General features: G+C 37.7%; 2 protein-coding genes across 6 annotated transcripts in view; both read left to right on the top strand.

The window, feature by feature from the left end:
* The first annotated feature begins 510 nt into the window (after positions 1–510).
* LOC116295477 (uncharacterized) lies at positions 511–5,570 on the top strand. 5 transcript variants are annotated; one of them, XM_031703294.2, is made up of 6 exons: positions 511–705; positions 1,385–1,537; positions 2,484–2,503; positions 3,888–4,029; positions 4,474–4,600; positions 5,164–5,178. In XM_031703294.2, the coding sequence occupies exons 1-4, from the start codon at positions 639–641 to the stop codon at positions 3,933–3,935; spliced, it is 288 nt and encodes a 95-aa protein (XP_031559154.1). In that variant the 5' UTR covers positions 511–638; the 3' UTR covers positions 3,936–4,029; positions 4,474–4,600; positions 5,164–5,178. The 5 variants fall into 5 exon arrangements, with proteins under 5 accessions (XP_031559154.1, XP_031559155.1, XP_031559156.2 ...); XM_031703295.2 differs by lacking the exon at positions 5,164–5,178 and having other exon boundaries at positions 3,888–4,107; XM_031703296.2 differs by lacking the exons at positions 2,484–2,503; positions 3,888–4,029 and having other exon boundaries at positions 5,164–5,570.
* Positions 5,571–8,088: 2,518 nt separating this feature from the next.
* Positions 8,089–20,232, top strand: part of LOC116295430 (uncharacterized) — a 41,167-nt gene continuing 29,023 nt past the window's right edge. The window contains exons 1-21 of the mRNA XM_031703226.2: positions 8,089–8,286; positions 10,309–10,461; positions 11,249–11,283; positions 11,377–11,415; positions 11,710–11,763; positions 12,822–12,944; positions 13,312–13,386; positions 13,675–13,719; positions 14,669–14,722; positions 14,880–14,933; positions 15,029–15,082; positions 15,383–15,436; positions 15,779–15,832; positions 16,908–16,952; positions 17,283–17,336; positions 17,555–17,599; positions 17,737–17,934; positions 18,795–18,848; positions 19,103–19,147; positions 19,458–19,565; positions 20,103–20,156. Of these exons, the coding sequence (XP_031559086.2) occupies positions 8,220–8,286; positions 10,309–10,461; positions 11,249–11,283; positions 11,377–11,415; positions 11,710–11,763; positions 12,822–12,944; positions 13,312–13,386; positions 13,675–13,719; positions 14,669–14,722; positions 14,880–14,933; positions 15,029–15,082; positions 15,383–15,436; positions 15,779–15,832; positions 16,908–16,952; positions 17,283–17,336; positions 17,555–17,599; positions 17,737–17,934; positions 18,795–18,848; positions 19,103–19,147; positions 19,458–19,565; positions 20,103–20,156 (1,464 nt within the window). The 5' untranslated portion in view covers positions 8,089–8,219. The remainder of the gene's footprint in view (positions 8,287–10,308; positions 10,462–11,248; positions 11,284–11,376; positions 11,416–11,709; positions 11,764–12,821; positions 12,945–13,311; positions 13,387–13,674; positions 13,720–14,668; positions 14,723–14,879; positions 14,934–15,028; positions 15,083–15,382; positions 15,437–15,778; positions 15,833–16,907; positions 16,953–17,282; positions 17,337–17,554; positions 17,600–17,736; positions 17,935–18,794; positions 18,849–19,102; positions 19,148–19,457; positions 19,566–20,102; positions 20,157–20,232) is intronic.

Below are 20,232 nucleotides of genomic sequence, written 5' to 3'. Positions count from 1 at the left end.
TCCCTGTTAATGTTCAATGCTTTAGCAATACCTGTAAATTGTAGGTCATGCCAATAAAGCTATTTCAAACTCCAAAAACTCCTCCCTCTCCCCCATCTAATCCCCCTCCCCCCTCTCAGTCCCTCTCCCCTCTATCCCCCCCCCCCCCCCCCCCCCCCCCCCCGTCTGATGATACAAATTTCGTGCTGTGGCTTTAGGAAATTGAAGAATTGTTAGAATTCCTCTTCAGCATGAAGAACGATTAGAAGGTTCAACGAAGTACGAAAACGGCTTTTTCACTCCCAAATAGAAATATTAATTATTTGTAACCATTGTCTCTGCCTTTGCTCTTCAAAGGTCGTTGCGGTATTCCGGCTAGACAGCAATGAGTCGAGTGTTGTATACTACTGTACCATCACATTGATGGCATGTTTGACACTTGACTTCTTGAATTTCGTCTCATTTGAAAGCTTCATTCATTGGCTGCATAAAGGGTATTGGATTCCCTACAGAGGTATCGATTTACAATCCAACCAGAAAAAAACTACGAAAGCCTTCCCCGACTCAGCCGTAACGAGGTCCTTAGTGCTGGTGTGTAGTGCTAGTTTGCATTTTGCACCGTACAGGATCTACTGCGCTCGGGTAGGGCCAAGTTCGCAATGGCTTCAAGGATAATCTTCAGCATCTTCTTGGGGATTGCCTTTACATATGTCGTCCAAGCGCAGCGTAAGTACTGATTTATATGCTTGGCTGAACTTGGAATAGTCTAGGCGTCGACTCGGTCACTCCAATTCCTTCTCTCTGAACTGACACCGACTGACCAGGCATAGCTATTCGAATTGCTGCTTTTTGTTTGATTAAAGCTGAGATTGAGAGTTTTTCATAAGATATTGAGAAGACTCAACTCATGATCACGACTATGTTGCAATACATGTACTCATTCGAAAGGTTAAACATACCATTTTGAATATATCAAATATTATTTCTGTCATTTCAAGCTGGAAGATGCATCTGGTAGTCAAATTTTCATCTGTTAAAGCTATTCTTTCTAAAAACTGACATGTCTAGCTGCTCGGTTCACAATCGGCTTTCCGCGCTAGCATAACATCTGGTTCATGTTCCTCATTAGTTGGTAGGACGTACTCAGTTATTTTAATAATCCAGTCGAATTGTTTGGTTTTTTGGTTTGTTTTGTTTTGTTCGTTTATCATATCGTTCGTTTTTCCAAGCATTGAAATCACGGCCATACAATAAAGTCATAATTTTTTTACTGGAATGAGTGCCATTTCTTTTGTGTTTAAATGAGGTCTTCTAATGATGGAATGACACGTTTGTCCGAAATAAGAACGCATTGATAAAGTGTGACATGAAAGATTCCTTTAATTACTCTGTACTCTTCTTTTAGTTGTTGTTCCTGGAAAATGCCCAGATTTTCCAGCACCAGCAGAATGTCCGCCAGAACCAGATGATGAATGTAGAAATGATGTCAATTGTGCAGAATTGTATCCTGGTCAGGGATTAAAATGTTGTAAGGATGGCTGCGACAAGGTTTGCACCCGTAAGTATCCAATTCCTTTGTAATGACCATTATTTTTTTAATTAATACGAGGATACGTGAAATGTAGAAACGAGTTTTTTTCCAGTCTGGTATACTTATAATCGTATGTTTTGACCAGTGAATTCGCTAGGGGCTGGTATTTTCTATTCTGAGATTAAACAAAAGCAACAAAAAAATTGCAAAACAAGATAAAAAGTGCAACAAGTTCTTTCTCTTTCACTCAGCTCTCGTTATTCATTCATTCATTAAGATAAAAAATTAAATGAAAAAAAAAAAAAAAAAAGAAAAAAAAAAAGAAAAAAAGTTATATACCGTCCAAAGAAAGTCCGGATTAATGGGAAAATATATTCACGAAAATATTTATATACCCGGGCGTCCGGATAGGGAAATGCTGGGCCCTACTTCTCGTACTAACCCGACCTTTAAATAACTCGATATGTCACGCACGCTGCATGAAAAATTTACCAGGATTTCGAAAAATGAAATTTGATGTTATGAGAATGGGATTAAATGTCACTGGAAAGTAGAAAAGGAAAAAGGAGGGGAAAATAATTCATTTTACCTTGAATAAAAAGTTTGAAAAAAATGTGAAAACAGTTTGAAAAAAGTAATTATTTGTTATGACTGATTTTGTGTAGATTCTCATTTTACGTCACCTCACCTGAGTGCATAATATAATGAGTATCAAAAAGAAATTTTGTAGATTGGGATATATTTTGTCCGAGTGTGGGCTGGGATCAGTAAACAGAATTCTTGTAAAAATTTGACTCCTGACAGCAATCCAATACTGGTGAATAGCGTTCAGCTGACGACGACACCAACGAATTGCTTAGCGTGGCACATGCATCACGCGTGCAAGTCACGCGAATCGTAACGTGACGCCATATGCGTGACCTCAAATATATAGAAGCCACAGACTTAGTTCTTACTGTGTATTTTTTTTCAGGGCCCATATTGCCATTAACGGTAAGGAATTCGTGTTTTTATTCTAATCAATTGGCAAATATGTAACTTGCTAGAAAACATAATTTGAGGATCACACAACCTTACACAATGTTGAAAACATTGTAGTATATTCTGTAGAAGTGAACGACAAAATTTGTGATTTTCCTCAGACCGTAAAACATTTACTAGTTGTTGGTATATAATCGACAAATAGACACAAAAGAAAACAAGCTGATGGAAATAAGATCTACTAGCTAACCTCTATTAGTATACTAACTATTTCATCTGAGTAAAACCACTCTATTCCGCTTGCCTCAATGCAACATTAGAGTGGTTTTCATAAACCCATCAAATACACTATTACACTCTAATTCTTTGTTTTCTATTGTGCTTATCCGACTCTAATTAGTACACTTTTTTCACGGGTTTATGAAAAGCACTCTGTGGGGAGGTGGGGGAGAGGTGGCGGGGCTTTAGAGGGAGGGGTCTCATCAGTAAAAATTTGGGGTCAGGAATATTTATTTTGAAAAAGACTGTTTCCCTGTTGACTTGATAGGAGGGTCATGAGTTTCTTACTGAATGAATGTGGGCTACAGACATTTTTAAAGAAAAGTTTTCGAAGCCTTGTTACCATGGTAACTATTGTGATTGTTATTATCATGGTATGGAATGGAGCAGTTCAAACTTGAAGCAGCTACGTTCACGTAACTGGTTCTTCAAGTTAAAGACTATATATTCTGTATATGAAACAATCTCATCCAGTCATCGACATATATTTATTGCATGGATATTAGCCATTGCTGAAGAAAAGACTGGGTCGAGTTGGCATTGCAGTGCATTGTGGGGCTATCTTAGGGATCTAAAATAAATGCCATCTTGGAAATATGTCCCATAAACAATGCACTGCGATGCCAACTTGACCCAGTCTTTTCCTCAACCTTGTAATGGCTATAACTAATATTATACAGATACATCCAAAGCAGCCCTTGTGTGCATAACGAATGGCAATAACCCATTGTTCTATTGCATGCTGGTTGTGATGCATGAGATGTATCTGAGCATTTTATTGACAAAGTATTTTGTGAATACTCTAGCTTATTGATGACAATGATGATCTTAATCCAGCGAACCTATTCCAAACGTTATATTTGCAACATGTTGTCTTGTTTGATATTGAATCATTTTCTTGTATTTTTTAATATAATTCATTTTATTATGCTTGCACTATTATTTTATTCCAATTGTAGCATTAATTAAAAGCATGTAATTTATGTGTATCTGCCCTTGCACACTTGAAAACAAGGCTTATGGCTTTGTCTTAGAAATGTGTCATTCATATAATGTTTCGTATATTTATCTTTTTTCACTTACGCGCATGTATTTTTCTTGTCAATATATCTCGTAGAGCCGGCACAACCAAACCAAACCAAGAAACAAAAATCCAGGAGCTTGAAAGTTATTAACATAGATCCCAGCTTTGTTTCTTAGCAGGTATTCTCAGCCACCGGCTGGACACGTGACGATGGGTATGGTTACAAGTGTCCTTGGTAAGACTGAAGTATAGAGCACTAAGTGTGACGTCAATCGTATGGGGGAAAAAACTTCCTGATGCAAAACGAAAAGCAGTTCCGTAAAGATGTTTTTACTTTTTTTTCATGGCATGACAGGATGTTTTTCTTGTGCTTAGGGATCGTTCATTTTTGGGGGGCATGGGGGCATGATAAGCGGAGGAATAAAATGCGCGGGCTTTTTTTCGCCAATCAGCAGGACGTATTTTTTGTTGTTTGCGTGGCCCCCTATTGAAGCAGGATATTTCCCCTTAAATGCCATATTTTTTATCCCACCAGCCCCGTCATGCGCGTAAGAAATAAATATTTCCTTCTTATATATAGCCTTTTTGTATGCACTGTATCTTTACCAAACTATCTTAACCAATCACATAGTCTCAAAAATGCTGCAACATAATTCATATATATTATTTTTGCTTTAAGTAACCGAGATTCGCCAGAGGATTTTACTGCTTATACCTGGTAGCTTGGGTCTTACAAGTTGAGAAGAAGATGCTCAAGTCAATACGAAGCTGGTTACCTACTTAACGGACTTTCTTCATTCATGAAGGTAAGTCAACTTTCTAACATCTTTGCTCGTTGTTTTGTTCTCCTGGTATGAAAGGCTGTGATCACTAGCCCCATGTCCTCCAGCTGCAATATACGTGTATATATCTTTTTTTGGTTTTTTTGTTTGTTTTTTTACATTTTACACCACATGTCATTCCCTTGAGTATTATTCTGTCCACAAGTAACTAATGAAAATGTAGATTCAGTAATATGGTTGACACCGAAAGGGAGAACACTACTAATGAGAAAACATCGAATCAGTTGTATCCATATTCATGTGTCTTCTCATGTACAACCGTTATACAAAGAGTTGATACTCTAGGAAAATTGAAGTGGTGTGAAATGGGAAAACATTACGCCCAAGTTAAATCCGTAAAAATCAATATGGGTTGAGTGTCGTGTGCATAGAGCACAAGTGACCGTAGTGCGTGAGCGTGAATTTAGTGCGAAATAATGCGAATGCGCTAGAAAGGCTAGAACGAAATTAACTTGTATTGTATTTTCAATGACGGCATGGGCACGTGTTTATTGTTTCTCAGTTTGTTTTTCTACTTTTTCCCCCAGATTCGTGGCAACGTCGGTGAAAGACATCGCCCATTTCGGTTGACCGAAGAAAACCTACGCTCTCAATGCTCTCAGGATAATAATAAAGGAAAAGCCTGTGGTCTTGCATGGGCAATTATTACGTCATAAATAAAGCTTTTGAAATAACAGATGCAAAAATAACAGATGTAAAATAATGAAATAAATAAATGGACTAAAAGGAAAAAAAAAAAAAGAAAATTTGTCCGATTTTCCTTGTCTAGTTGAATGAAGAGTAAAACATCAATACGGCACAGAAAGCTTACAACTAATTTTTCTGGGCGTTTTTCTTTCAGTCTTCGCATTCATGGCTAATAGAAAACGAAACAATAGTTTGACTTGATAAAATTCAATAAATGTGTGAAAGCACCAAGTCCATTCTGTTCAAACCATTGTTTTATGGTGATTCAAGCAAATTCGGGAAAACTCTATTGACTTTATGTAATTAAGGTAAAAATATATTTGTAGTCGGTTGTGATAGAATTGAATTACGTTTTACGTACGTCTGTTCAGGAATAACTATGATACAAACACTAGAGGGAATTTCTTTATGGGAAGGGATATGGAAATGTCAGGCTGTCCCTGGCATCCAAGAAACCGTTTGCGCATGCTCGTAAATATGTATATAAATCAATACATTGGGCATCATCCCATACATCCCTTAGAGTATCATTTCCTTGTTTAACGGATGCACACGAGAAGACACACGAATAAGGATACAACTCAAACAAAGAATCTTATTCTCAAGAGAATGACATGTGGTCTAAAATGGGAAAACCGTTACGCCCAAAGTATAGAGGTCTATTTATTGTTCGTTGTGATAAAAACGATAGCAAAATATACACTTGCTGTTAAAATGTATTTTAGGTGCAAGTGAAGCAATGTTGGGAAATGTGGTGCTTGCTAGGCGAGAGGCCGGCCCGATTCCTCATAATCACACACCAAGTTTTTTATTCTCTAATCCTTGGGGTACAGTGAAGACCAGCTACTAGCTGAATGATTAAATTGACGTCAAATAAGCCGTTTGACCTTTATTTTTATTTGAATCCTTTTCCAGTTGTGTAACGACAATCTTTTGATTTCAAAATCGGTTAAAAAAAGAATAAAAAATATATAAAAAATTGATAAGGGTTGCACTTGACTATATCATGCTTGACGTCATCAGCTTGCAAAGCGGAGCAAATATGAAGAGGAGTCCTACTTTCCCTCTTTCCCGAGCACCTGCCAGTCCCCTCGAAGATGAGGTAGGAAACTTTGGTGGGCCATCCTCTAGCTCCCACTTCCCTCTTATAGCTAGCGGATGCCGGTTGGGGACGGAAGGAAAGATGGAGGAAGAGAGCTAGCAAGGGTAAGAGGGATGTTTGGAGTGAGCCAGGGAGAAAAACACGGAGGGAAGGATTGGAGGGAATAAATGGAGGGAAGCAAAAAAGGATAGATGGGTGGGTGAGTGGACGAATGAATGGATGAGTACCACCCATATAATATTTACTCCGACGAGACTAGCGTCCGAAACGTCACTAAGTTTTTTCATCTTTTCAAGGTGTATAATTTACCCTTTTATCATTAATATTTCCACCATTCATCTTAGGAGATTCCATGTCTTCTCAAGGGGTTGGCTGTACATCAATAGCATCTTCTGCTCATATTCAACACTTTACTAATCATGAAACATTGTAAGTGTTCCTAAGATTACCCCTTTATGATAATTCATTTGCGTCACCGGCAGAGTACAAGTGTTCGCATGTCTCACTGTCAAGTGCATATGACCTCGTGTGACCCCAAATTAAGCCAAAGGCGTTTCAACTCTAGCTCAAAGGCAAAGGAAAAATTGATCCAAACGTTAGAGTAAGCAAGTCCTCATACCAGCTGTGTCTTGAACTTAGTGTGTATGTACCTAAAAAAACTCCTTGACCCACCCAGAGTAAATTATCTAATACAACCGAGTGCGTGTCCCGCGTGATAATGGAAGGGAAAGTTACTGCTGTAACGCAAGACACAAGAGACATAAGAGAATAGACAGACTATGATTGACTACGTCATCTATCAATAAACAATAGACTGAATTCACTCGCTCACATCCTTCACGACTGTTTCTATAAGTAAGATAAATCAAATAGCTGTGAATTATTTTATTCACAAATACAGAACAACATAAAATAAAATCAATTTGGAAAGCAATTATGAGAGTTAACAAAGCGCAGCACATAAACGACACAAAAACTGGAGCCTGGAAAGCTAACTATGGTTTTCATGCTGTGCAAATTTGTGTATTTTATCAAAACTGATAAAAATGTATCTATTATTTATGCAATATTATTAAAGTTGACGAAATTCATTAATTTTAACACGAAATTGATGGAGTGAGGTAAGGCATTTTTACAAATGCTGCATTGTTTCACGCTAAAACGTTTCTTCGAGGAACGAAAGTTTCAAAATCGTTAAATTAACAGACGTTTTGCGGAAAGAAAAGCAGGTATGTGTAGGATACACGAAAATGACAGATAAACAGCAAGTAATGACAAACCTAATGCGATACCCTTGCTTAATACAATGAAGTAGTTCATACTTAGATTTTGTCGACCTTCTCAAAAGAAATTAATATTTGAAAACTGCGAATAAAATATTGAAAACTCTCATTGAAAAGGAAAGCAGCTTCTGAAGAAATAGTTATAATGTCCAGTAGAAACTAGATGAAAGGCTTTTGAGTAGAATAAACGATAGATCTTTGACTTCGAGTTTGCCTGTGCACCAGAGATGGGATAGTCTAGACAGCAATATGAGTGTTGGAATCACATTGATGGCATGCTTGAAGCGATCTATTTGACTTCTTGAATTTCGTCTCATTTGAAAGCATCATTCATTGGCTGCATAAAGGATATTCGATTCCCTACAGAGGTATCGATTTACCATCGAGCCAGAGAAGCAGCGAAGGCTTGCAAAACTTTAGCCGTAACGAGGTCCTTAGTGCTGGTGTGTAGTGCTAGTTTGCATTTTGCACCGTACAGGATCTACTGCGCTCGGGTAGGGCCAAGTTCGCAATGGCTTCAAGGATAATCTTCAGCATCTTCTTGGGGATTGCCTTTACATATGTCGTCCAAGCGCAGTGTAAGTACCGATTTATATGCTTGGCTAAACTTAGAATAGTCTAGGCGTCGACTGGAGTTCCTTCACTATGCCTTATTTAATAGAGTACAAACTAGCATTATATTGCCCCAATAATGATGATAAAAGCACGATTGATAATCCTTCGAGCGATTGAAGGCCATTTCGGCAGTAATGGTATCTGTGATTCATGTTTATTCCACGACTAGAATGTAGGCTTGTAAGCAAAGTACTTCAAACCCCGGGTCGCGGCGGCACAAGGCTCTCACGAACCTTCTCTTTAAGCAAATCTAAGCAAATGTACTTAGTAACTGGAGTTTCTATCTCCTTCGAATTGTTTTGCATAACCTATTAAGATATCACTTTGAAGGGGTGGGTTGATGGATGCTGACTAGTGCATTGTCTCGTGTTTTAATCGGGCCCTGATATGCACACCGAAGTATATTCATTATTAACTAAACAGAACGAAAACCTTGTTTTCCATTTCATATTCCTAAGGCCTCAAGTTGTTAGTTTTATAAGATTTTGACCTAAGAAAATGAATATACGACCATTTAGAGACGCTCTAAATAGAATTATTTTAGATCGGGTATGGAATTCGGCCTCGTGAACTCCGTGACAATCAACAATGGAGTCTTTGTCGGTATCATCATCACCAACTTCGACTAATATTCTTTATTGCACAGCAAAATATATCTAAATTTACAAAAACATTCTTCAAGGCACTCCTTTGGTTTAAAAAGGCGCATTTTAGATTTAAACTTTGATCAATTATTTCATATAGAAGATGTCTTTGTTTCTATAAGTCAATTATTAACAAAGGCGTCTGAGACGTTTGTCGGTCATTTAGTGGCAAACAAGACGATGCTGTTAACCAATCATTTTCCATGGTTTTGACACGATTGTTAAGGTCATGAAATTCACGCAATCCAAATGCGTAATCTAATAATGTTTCATATCTTTTCGTCGAAAATTGATAGCCTATAGTAAATCTAGGTGGAAAAATGCTTATTTCCCTTTTTAAAATACATGTGCATTTGATGTGTTCCTATAATTTGCTATAAATATCGTTTGTGATATTTTTCCATCTTAAAAACATAAAATTTCAATCGAAAGCAACGTAAAAAAATATCATCTCTAAAAAAAAAATTTTATTTGTGCTGAAAGTATGAACCAAACAAAAACCCCTTGTTTCCTTAAGAACTCACAGTTTACTCTCAACAATTCTTATAATAAAATCTTTATGTGGCGATGCATATTGCGACGTTTTCTGGTGCATAAAACATCAAAAAATGCTCACCGTTAAGGCCGGTTTAGACGGTACGATTTTCGCCTACAACTATCGTATACAACACGCTCGCCTCTGTCGTAGGCGAGTTGTAGGCTTGAGTTACACGCTACGACTCGAGTTGTAGGATGGCTCAAGCGTGTTGTATACGACAGTTGTAGGCGAAAATCGTACCGTCTAATCCGGCCTTAATGCTTCAGAAAGAATACTTTTACCCATAAGCCTCTGGCTTGGGCCTCATCACTGTACTTGCTATTTCCTCAGATTGTGGAATAAATAAATAAATCCAAGTTAATCTCGTACGTATGCAGAGCTATGGAGGTCGATGCTTATTTTCGGTTTAGATTGATTGTGACTAATAATTGCGAAGGAATTTCTCGCGAGATTCAAAAACAAGTGAATTATAATGAGTTTTAGAAGTCAGTTCAACTAGACGCTATTGCAGCGTTTACTCGGGCTTCCTTGAGGAAGGACGGCGCAAGAACGCCTGACCACGTCATTTGCACTAGTCAGTGAGTATCGAAACGCAGACAAAAGCCATGTTTTGTTTACAGAATTCTCTTTGTACTCAATTGAGGGGAACTGGGTACGAAATGAAAGTAACGCCTGTTGCTTTTTATTCGTTCCGATTTTTCAAACTAAAAATGAAGAGGCTGAAAAAAATGACCCGGGCGGGGACGAGCAACATTTTGTTATTTTTACTTGGCTTTATACTTACCCATGTACTCTTCTTGCAGTTTTTGTTCCGGGAACTTGCCCAGAGTTTCCAACAGCAGCAGAATGTCCACCAGAACCAGATAATGAATGTAAAAATGATGCCAATTGTGATAATTTGCATCCTAAATTAGGGTTAAAATGTTGTAAAGATGGCTGCGACTTGCGTTGTGTCCGTAAGTAATTATACTGCATTGAATAATTCCAAATTAATTTAATATAATTGAGCGCTGAATAAAGGATGCACTAAAGCTTCTATCTTGGTCTTATTTCTTCCTTTAAAACAACACGAAAATATTCTATGTTATCCGTATATGAAAATCCCCGTAGGATCGATGACTCCTACTCGCTCTATTGCTCGTCCAATCAGAATAATAATTTACTTGCTCGATCCAATGTCACGGTTGCGGAACGCGCAGCTGCACGCTAGCGTGACATTTTAAAATCACTTTGACATTCCAGCGTGACATATCGTTTCTATCAAACGAACCAAACTAGTTCTGCCAATACCAGCAAACTTTAAAGTTTATTTAAAATTTTAAACACATAAAGTTTTGAGATGAGCTGTATTTTCTGATAAAATGTTTGAAATAGAGGATATTACACAGGCGCGCGGAGATACGAATTTTATCTTAGAGTGTTGAAAAGATCTCTCACGAGTGAGCGCAGAAAACGAGTGAGAGATTTTCAGCACGAGAAGATAAAATTCGTATCTCCAAGCGGCCATGTAATATTCTGTTTATTATATAATTATCAATGAAGTATTTTTTGGCTTTTTCAGGCAATTCTTTCCGTGTATTTTTGAATAGCCATGTAATAACATGTTATTTTCACGTGTGAAGATATCAATTTTTCGAAATAGAAAAAATAGATATTTCATAGGTAATTATATAATAAAATCAATTATTATTAATTATAAATAAAATAGCTATAACATAGTAACATTATACTTTTTTTTTCTAGCTCCCATTGCTCCTCCAACTCCTCCTCCCCAAAGGGTAAGGCATCGAGAATCAATCTCCACTAATTTGGTTGTTCTTTGCTTTTGTTTATATAATTAACTGAACTTATTTTGATTGTATTGGTTCTAGGTAGGACCCCCTGGAGATCCAGGTCCAAGGGGAGACAAGGTATGCAAGGAAATCTTATGACCTGCTAACTAATTTCCTAACAATAGACCACCCCTTGCAGCAATAGTCTACCTCGCAAGCAGCCATTTTTGGTCTCACTCCATTCCCCTACGGTCCACTTATCTCCCCACAAACGCTGTCGGATAGAGGTTTGGAAAAGCGAGAAATAAGACTTATAGTGACAAAGTTCGGTGTGACTTTTTTCTAGTAAGCTGGTTCGTGATAACGATATACAGAAGCCCCTCTCCTTACCCCTCCCCTGGCCCAACAATGAATTGTCTTTTTCTACCTTAGGGTGCACAAGGTAGCCAAGGAAGAACTGGAGCAAGAGGTGTTCGTGGAGAACAAGTTAGTATATAAAATAAATGATATCGATGTCTGTTTGTTTAGCTGCTGTTCCTGGTTGCCGGGCAAGTCGGGTGTCTATCAGTAATATGCTCTCAATGCAGAGTAGCAATATATACGGCTCGATTAGCACTTTATTTGCAATAAGCAGCTTACAGCACAATGCGCAAAACAAAAGTATGGCCACATTTACAGTGCGTTTTACATAACTTTTGACGGTTGGTTTCCGAATTTTGTTCGGAAGTTCCGAAATTAGTATCGTTCTTTGGAAGTTCACAACGAACTTCATTGGTGATGACTTCGAACTTACTTCCCGTGCAAATTCGGTATAATCGTTATAATTGTTTGAACAATACAGCAAAATATGGACGGAACAGAAGTAGAACTGCTTCAGAACTTCCGAACCAACTTAGGAAATCAAACGTCAAACGTTATGTGAAACGAACTGGAATATATTCGCACACTTCTATGCGAAGGTACGTTAAACCACATTTCACATTTGACACATTTTAGTGCTGGCTGGTTTTACTATTTAAGGCGTGCAAACTCTCGTTTGGCAGCAAAAAGCCTGTGCATAGAAGTATGCGAATACATTAAATGTGGCAATACTTATGCGCGTTCGCACTAAATAGCTGTACTCTGGATTCACATTACTCTTCAATTTTCTCTCTCTCTCTCTCTCTCTCTCTCTCTCTCTCTCTCTCTCTCTCTTTCTTTCTTTCTTTCCTTTCTTTCTTTCCTTTCTTACTTTGGATCTATTGCCGGCTCTTCCCTCTAGATTTGACCATGCTTTGCAATGCAACTTTTTCATCTTTCTTTCTTTTCTTCTTTTGCACCCGTCGTTCTCCCCCTTCAATACAAAACTAAACACTAAACATTCCTCCTGCGAAACTTGGTATAGAATAATGATTCATTCATACAATTATTGTGTAAACCGTTTTGGTGACTTTTGCGCATACTTGCTTTTGAACTCTTATATAAAACCAAAACGAGCAATGTTTGATCTAGTCTGCATGCCGGCTCAATTGTAATGACAACTAATTTGATGGATCGTTACTTAGGGTAAACCTGGTAACCCTGGCCCAAAAGGAAAGGAAGGTCCTACTGGTCCCGTTGGTCCGCAGGGTCCTCCTGGTCCAATCATTGATATCACCAACACAAGCGATCCAGCATTCCTTGGCGAAGTGAGTATTGTATTCCACCTTTTATTGCCATTGGAATTTTAAGACGCATGAGCAGAATAACTAGAGTTGAGGTCGTGTAAAGACAACCGTCGTTATAGCAGCTGATTTTAATTTATTGAGGGGTTGAGTTAGTTGAGGGATTCACCCCATTAACGAAAGCTGCAAGGAAAAATGTCAGTGTCTAGGAGTGTGAAAAGGTGCTAGCTCGTCTTCTATATATGATTCCAAATTTTACTCCGAATTACTATTTCTTGCATTTTCGAGCTTTTCCCCAACCTTCAGCTCTAGTCCAATAGTAAACTCGCATAGCTGCCTCAGCGAGAATGGTACACCATGTTATCTTATAGTACATCATGTTTTCTTATAGTACATCAGATCTCAAGACTCCAAAGGGCCTGGTATTGGTTTAATCGCAGAAATTCGTGGAGACCAAGGAGAAAATGTAAGCACACATAGAGTCATTCTATTTGATCAACGGAGTAGCCTGCGTGATAAATGGGTTCTTTATACAGATAGTTTGTATATGTGGGGCATATGTCGTTTACCAGAGGTAGCATGACTAGGAAGGGAGGGAGAAATGGTTTTTTTTCCCCCTTCTGCCGCATGCCCTATAAGTGAAAGTAGATTAAATTCATCAGTGCACTCTTATGGCTACTTTCTTTTGCGGCAACTTTTCAGTTTGGCCTAGGCAGTCATGATATTAATTAGAATGTCTTGATCTCTATTTCAGGGTTTGCCAGGACCTGCTGGGCGAACTGGACCACGTGGTCCCGACGTAAGTTATTGCAATATATTTTAATATTTCATCTTCTCTTTGACTAAAAGTAGACTAGAACTTGAAAGCTATAGAACAAGATAGGTATACCCCCATATTACAATAAACTATTTTAAATCCGTATAAAATACCGCATTGTTTCTTGATTACAGATTCAGAATATACCTTTTTACTTGGTAATGTTTTTAAGACCACATATCATTCCCTTGAGAATAAGATTCCTTGATTGAGTTGTATAAATACTCATACTTCTAATAGATAAGGATAGTAAGGATAATTTTAAACAAATTATACGTAAATTTTCTAAAGACATTAATAATTTTTCATTCAGGGCTTCTTTAATAGCGAAAAAAGATGATGATTTTCTATATTTTTAGTCTTTTAGAAATTTTAGAAATTTAAGTATTTAGTATTTATTTATTTATTGAATTTCCATTTATTATCTATTGAATAATTATAACGAATATAAGTTTAATTGATTTTCTATATTTTTGTTTTTTATTTTTTAGATATTTCTATTTAGTTATTTATAGATTATTGTAATTAGTTAGACAGCAGGTCCACATCAGCCTGTGGCTGCGTAGTTTAGTTAACCTGCTTAACAAATAAAAGTATGTATGTATGTATGTATGTATGTATGTATAGATAATGTCGTATCGGCAGCAGTAAAAGATAGATGCCCAAAGTAAAAGGTCCATTAACCTCATAAGATTAGTATCAAAATATTCAAATACTCCAACTGTAATAAGATGTACAACCAAAACAATACGAAAACTTTCTTATTTCAAGGACTTAAACCGACGAATTTTCTACACAAAAATTAGATTATTTATTATTAATTAATTATTACATTGCGTATTTTTTAAATCACACCTTTTCCATGTCTTCTCTTCTGCTCCGTTTGTACTGCTCTACGTTATATGCTCTTCTAACACATTGGTACCTTCAGGGTGAAAGAGGAGAGCCTGGAGAGGCTGGACCACCAGGAATTAAAGGAACACAGGTAAGCTTATTGGAAATTTACTAAAAGCTTACTAAAAAGGCATGGGCACCGCCTTTTCTTTTGTTTTGTTTTTTTAAGCTACAGAAGTATCAATTCTATATAGGGTAATATTCCCGACTACTAACGTTGGGCTTGTTTCCCCCCCGCCATCTAACAGGGACTTTCAGGACCATCGGGACCTCCTGGTCAATCTGGTAAAGACGGTAACGACGTAAGTACACGCTTTTTCTTTTCTGTTTGACTTCAGTTTTTAAGTTTTTGATGTTCTTTGAGTTCAATTTGATGACTGTTGTAATTATTTTGTAGGGAACACCTGGTGCCCCTGGTGTACCCGGCGAACCAGGAAGTGAAGGACCTCCGGTATGTCTGTCTGTTTGTCTATCTGCCTGTATTAAAGTGTAAGACTATCAAGTAAAATATTTAATTGTGCGTGTCAGCACCTTAGTTAGTGTCAATGTTTTTAGGGATATTTACTTTTGACTCGAACTCTCTGGAATTCTTGGAGAATGCTGAAGACCACGCATGTGCAACTAATCCATGTTTATTGGGACTTTTTTTTCTTTTAAGGTGTATTATTTTGTTGCTTGGTTGTTGTTTTTGTTTATTTAATTAGTTCTTATAACTGATCACCTAGTATTGAGTGAAGACGTTTCCTTCCAGGGCCCACGAGGACCTCAGGGACTTTCTGGATTACCTGGTGTCAAAGGAGATCGGGTAAAGATATTTTATGATATAAATACATTGTTCCTTCTTTCATGTCTATCGGTCTACCAGATACCAACTTGTTTTAAAATCCCAGACCATATGAAATACAGCCAATCAGACAAAACTCTCGGTAATTCACTCTTCCTTCCCATCATGCGTTGAATTTAAGCATTTGTATTCAATATGGCGTGGGATAAAACAGTTACTACAATGCTCTCTCGTGGCACAGTATCGATTACCCACTGGTCAATATAATTGTATTTCTTATACACACTCACCTTTCGTGGAATATTCCATGGTATACTATTTGTATGCATTGTATAACTAGTATTATGTACCATTATGTACCAGGGTGAGCAAGGACTGCGAGGAGAGAAAGGAGATCAAGGCAAGATAGGAGAGAGAGTAAGTTTAATAGATACATAATCATGAATGACTGCAAATGTGAGTTATAATCTGAGCCTTGGCTAAAGAATGCCAAGGGCTAGTTTTAACGACCAGACCAGACAAGAACTTAATGTCGATTAATTAGAAGAACCTCACGAAGAATAATTAGAAATTAGTCCTTGAACCCGAATGGGCTATTGACTCATAGGTCATGAGAGCGAGAGGACTAATTTTTTAGTCAAATCCAAATAGTTGGTCAAATATATATCTGCAAACAAGTCTTGAGTTAAAGATAAATTTAATTTTTTTGGCTTTCAAAGCTGGCACGTTTTGCTACTAGTAGCTCATCCAATCAGAACGCAGCATTGACTATGATAGACCGCTAGTTGAATTTAACTAACTTCAATTAGCTTATTTTGTTGAGAATGTGTCAGCTGTGGTGGGGAGCGCTATTATTGCAGCTTATGTAAGTTGAATTCTTGACCGGGACGACACACATGGTTTTATGTACGACAAAATAATGAGACAGAGATATTGTCTCGTTAAAATAGTATCTAGATTGAAATAATGAATTGGAACTTGAAGTAATCTAAAACAAGGAAGTTAGTATTAATAAAAGATATAGGAAGCCAGTGCTGCTTCTTGAGAATTAGTTTTTAGGTCTAGTGACATTTAGGTCAGGTCAAGTCTAGCGACAGTTTTGCATTTTCTGAAGGCGTTCAATAAGATATAAAGTAGGAAGGCCAAAGAGTATTTTATTGCAGTGATCAAGACGTGAAGATGTAAAGGCGTAGACAAGTTGTTTAATAGTAGATTATCAAGGTATCGTCTTATTCTGTCAATACCTATGTTTCCACGAAAAGCACTTTTACAGGTGTTAATAACATGCGCCAGTGTCTATACATAAGTTACTCAGTATCAAAAGTGACACAAAGGTTATATGCTTCTATGGGAGTAATCACATTCCCCATTTCGATTGCTATAAAAGATGAAGGCTGTTGAACCATCAGCTCGGCAAGCTATTCAAGCTCTTAAAATTGATTGCCGATAATGATTCTCATCCTCATGTTGGTGTTATGTCTCTCTGTCACAGGGTCCTACAGGAGAACCTGGACGAGATGGTCGCGATGGTAAACCTGTAAGTAGTGAATAACTTTTTGTTTGGCATTTTCCACCCTTATTCACTGCCCAATAGCACTAAAAAGAAATTTTAAAAACGAGAGTTCCAGGAGCCTGCGCTCCTGCTGATTGTTCCTTGGTGCTGACCATAAGGAATGTGGGCTCTAAGGACGCCTTCCCTGCCAAAAAGAATTATGCCATATTGCACCTTGTTTGTTGAGATCATAAAAAGTAATCTGTGCTCCAGAAATATTTTGTCATTTTAGAGAAAATTCAAAAAAGGAGTCAAAAATGGCAATTTACTGATGCATGTCTTATGATGTAACGATCGTATTTCATTGTCGTTTAGGGAGAGACTGGTATCCAAGGACGAACTGGAGAAGAGGGACCCAGAGGACCTTCTGTAAGAAGACACTTTAAATTTATGTTTTATTTGATGTTTACACTTCTTTAAGGTCAATGAAATGTCTATATTTCATATCATACTAACTCTGTGAGTCAGCTTACGTCCAGTTTAGGTGTCCATTATTAGAAGTGCCTATGTTCCCATGGTTTGAATAATTGTCGAGCCACCAAACAAGGTAGCACACTCTTAATCGTTTTATTGATGTTTGTCTACAGGGTCAGAAGGGACCACGAGGCCAGACTGGATCTCAAGGTCCTGCCGTAAGTAATACGTTTTTAATTGTTGTAAACAAAGTTTTGTAAGGGATGGGGATACGGATGTATTGAGTTTCTCTCTCTAAGAAGGTATACAACTATTTTTTTATTGACTGAAGAATATCTATGTCCCTCCGCATTAGGGAGCAACTGGTCCAAATGGAGTACAAGGAGACCAAGGACGACTTGGGTTAAAGGGAAGCATTGGTGAGAGAGGACCACGGGGACCACGAGGTATTCAGGGTCCAAATGGCCCCACGGGATCGCCTGGTTCCAAGGGTGACAGTGGTAGCCCTGGTCGCGCAGGAAGACCTGGTTTTGATGGAGCAAAGGGAGATCAGGTATGGTAATTGCTGCCTTTTAATTGATGGCCAGGGAAAATGTGCCTGTTCAAGGTTATCTTTACATTCGGCGTTGAAGTTTAATTTTTGGATTTTGGAGTTTCCGGGTGTCATGGAAAAAGTCCTATTATTAATCCTTTAAAAGATAGTAAGATTGTTTTAGAAACGTAACCGGTAACTTGGTTCTTAAACATCTGTATTGTTGTTGATACTACCACTGTTGTTGAATTTGCCATTGTTGTTGAATTTGCCATTGTTGTTGAATTTGCCATTGTTGTTGATGCTGCTATTGTTGTTGAATTTGCCATTGTTGTTGATGCTGCCATTGTTGATTTTGTCATTATTGTTGATGTTGAAGTTACAATTTAGGGGCGGATCCAGGGGTCCAGGGTAGCTAGCCATCCCCCTTTTGCTCAAACTTCTCAGTATTATCCTTAGTAAGCCACCCCTTTTCATCCCATTCCTGGTAAAATCTTTGTAATCGTCACCCCCTTTTAAAGTTCCTGGATTCGCCACTGCAATTGTTGTTGATGTTAAAGCTGTCATTGATGTTGAAGTTTCCATTGAAGTTTCCATTGTTGTTATTATTGTTGAAGTTGGTGTTGCCATCGTTGTTAATGCTGCCATTGTTAATTTTGAAATTAATATTTTTGTTGATGTTGAAGTTGCTATTAATAGTTTTAGTGTTGCCATTGTTGTTGATGTTAATGTTACCATTGTTGTTGCTATTGTTTTTAATGTCGAAGCTGCCATTGTTGCTCTTTCTATCATAATTGCCACAGCTATATGTTGCAATTACTCCTTTGATCTCCTTTAAATTTAATGTCTCGAACTCACTTTTCCCATTTTCTATTCCCAAGGGTCCAATAGGAGCCATGGGTAACCCAGGACCACCTGGATTACAAGGACAAAGGGTAAGCTGTTTTTCATCTTTTGCATCTTTTGCATTAATTATATTCTCAGTTACGAATTAGCAACAAACTGCTTCTTTTGCAGAATAAAGGGGTCCAGTCATGGCAGCCATGTTGTGGGATATAATCTCTGTGTTTCACTTAAATCCAAAATTATTCCTTAGCATTTCCACGCACGAATGTTTTAGTCAAACAAACTTTTATTAGTTTGCCAGTTTTCAATTTGCTTAATGTATGTTTCCTTTGCTTTATTTTAGGGAAACTCAGGCTCTCCTGGATTAAATGGACGCCCCGGAGACAGAGTAAGCATAGACTTTTGGTTGTCGTCGTTGTGTGTTTTTATTTTATTTGTCATGTTAACCGATGATCCTGTCATGTTTTCAATAGATTTTCTCATTTGCAACTGTATTGTCTTGTGATGTTTTCTAGTATTCTTACTTCAATATTTGTTTAAGTTTAATCGTATGTCTTTAACCTTCTCTTCATTTTTCCTTTTTTCCCTTATTTTATGTGAATGTGCTTTTCTTTTCTAAACATATCATGTATGGGGATTATGCCCCCTCATAGGGCTATAACGTAAAGTACTTACTAGTGAATTGAAAACCCGAACAGGGAGCGCCAGGAAAACAAGGAAATAGAGGCTTATTGGGAGAGAAAGGGTCTCAAGGCAATCTGGGGCCTACTGGGCCAACAGGACCAAGCGGTCCCACTGGAAAGAGAGTAAGTAACTTGTGAATTTTTCCTTAATCTTAAGGCTTCTTTGCGCTAAATCTTCATCTTGGGCGCATATTTGATTAGAAAGGAATAGGTTTCTTATTTATCGCTTTCTAGAAAAAGAATCTACTGTTTGACTTTAGCACTTTCCTAAGTTCTAGATCTTGGGGTTCATGGCGATGTTTCCAAATAGTGTCTTCTTCCATTAAAATCCTGGAATTACAAATTGTTCAGTTTTGTGGATACAATTTGTAACTGGAAAACCCAATGGGAGAAACAAAAAGGCAAATCTACTCAAATACAAACCGTGTGTGGAAATAGGTCCTGGGTTGCACTGACTGGTTAGAGAGAAATGCAAAATAGGGGAATGTAGGTGGTTAATCGAATTGAATTAGAAATTTTTTTTAAAACAGGAATTTGAGGAAACGCCGAGGAGGAATGGGAAGCAACGTAAAAAACCTTACTCTAGTAATTTTACTGCATCCTTGGGTTTCATTTCAGGTTTTTCTGTCATTAATTTCTTATTATATTTCACGATTTCAGGGTAAGCAAGGAAGACCTGGAAACCCTGGAAAACCTGGCCCATCAGGACCAAGGGTACGTGTGAATGTCTCAACGTTTGGCAGCCATCACATTAGAGAGTAACTTGTCTCTCCATCCTCTTTCAAGCTGC

The sequence above is a fragment of the Actinia tenebrosa genome, unplaced genomic scaffold, assembly GCF_029948245.1.
Source record: "Actinia tenebrosa isolate PJP-AT-01 unplaced genomic scaffold, QUT_ActTen_1.0 PGA_scaffold11__36_contigs__length_13525064, whole genome shotgun sequence".
Taxonomy (NCBI): Eukaryota; Metazoa; Cnidaria; class Anthozoa; order Actiniaria; family Actiniidae; genus Actinia; species Actinia tenebrosa.
The sequence above is the reverse complement of the archived record's forward strand: the minus strand, read 5'-3'. Positions and strand labels throughout refer to the sequence as shown.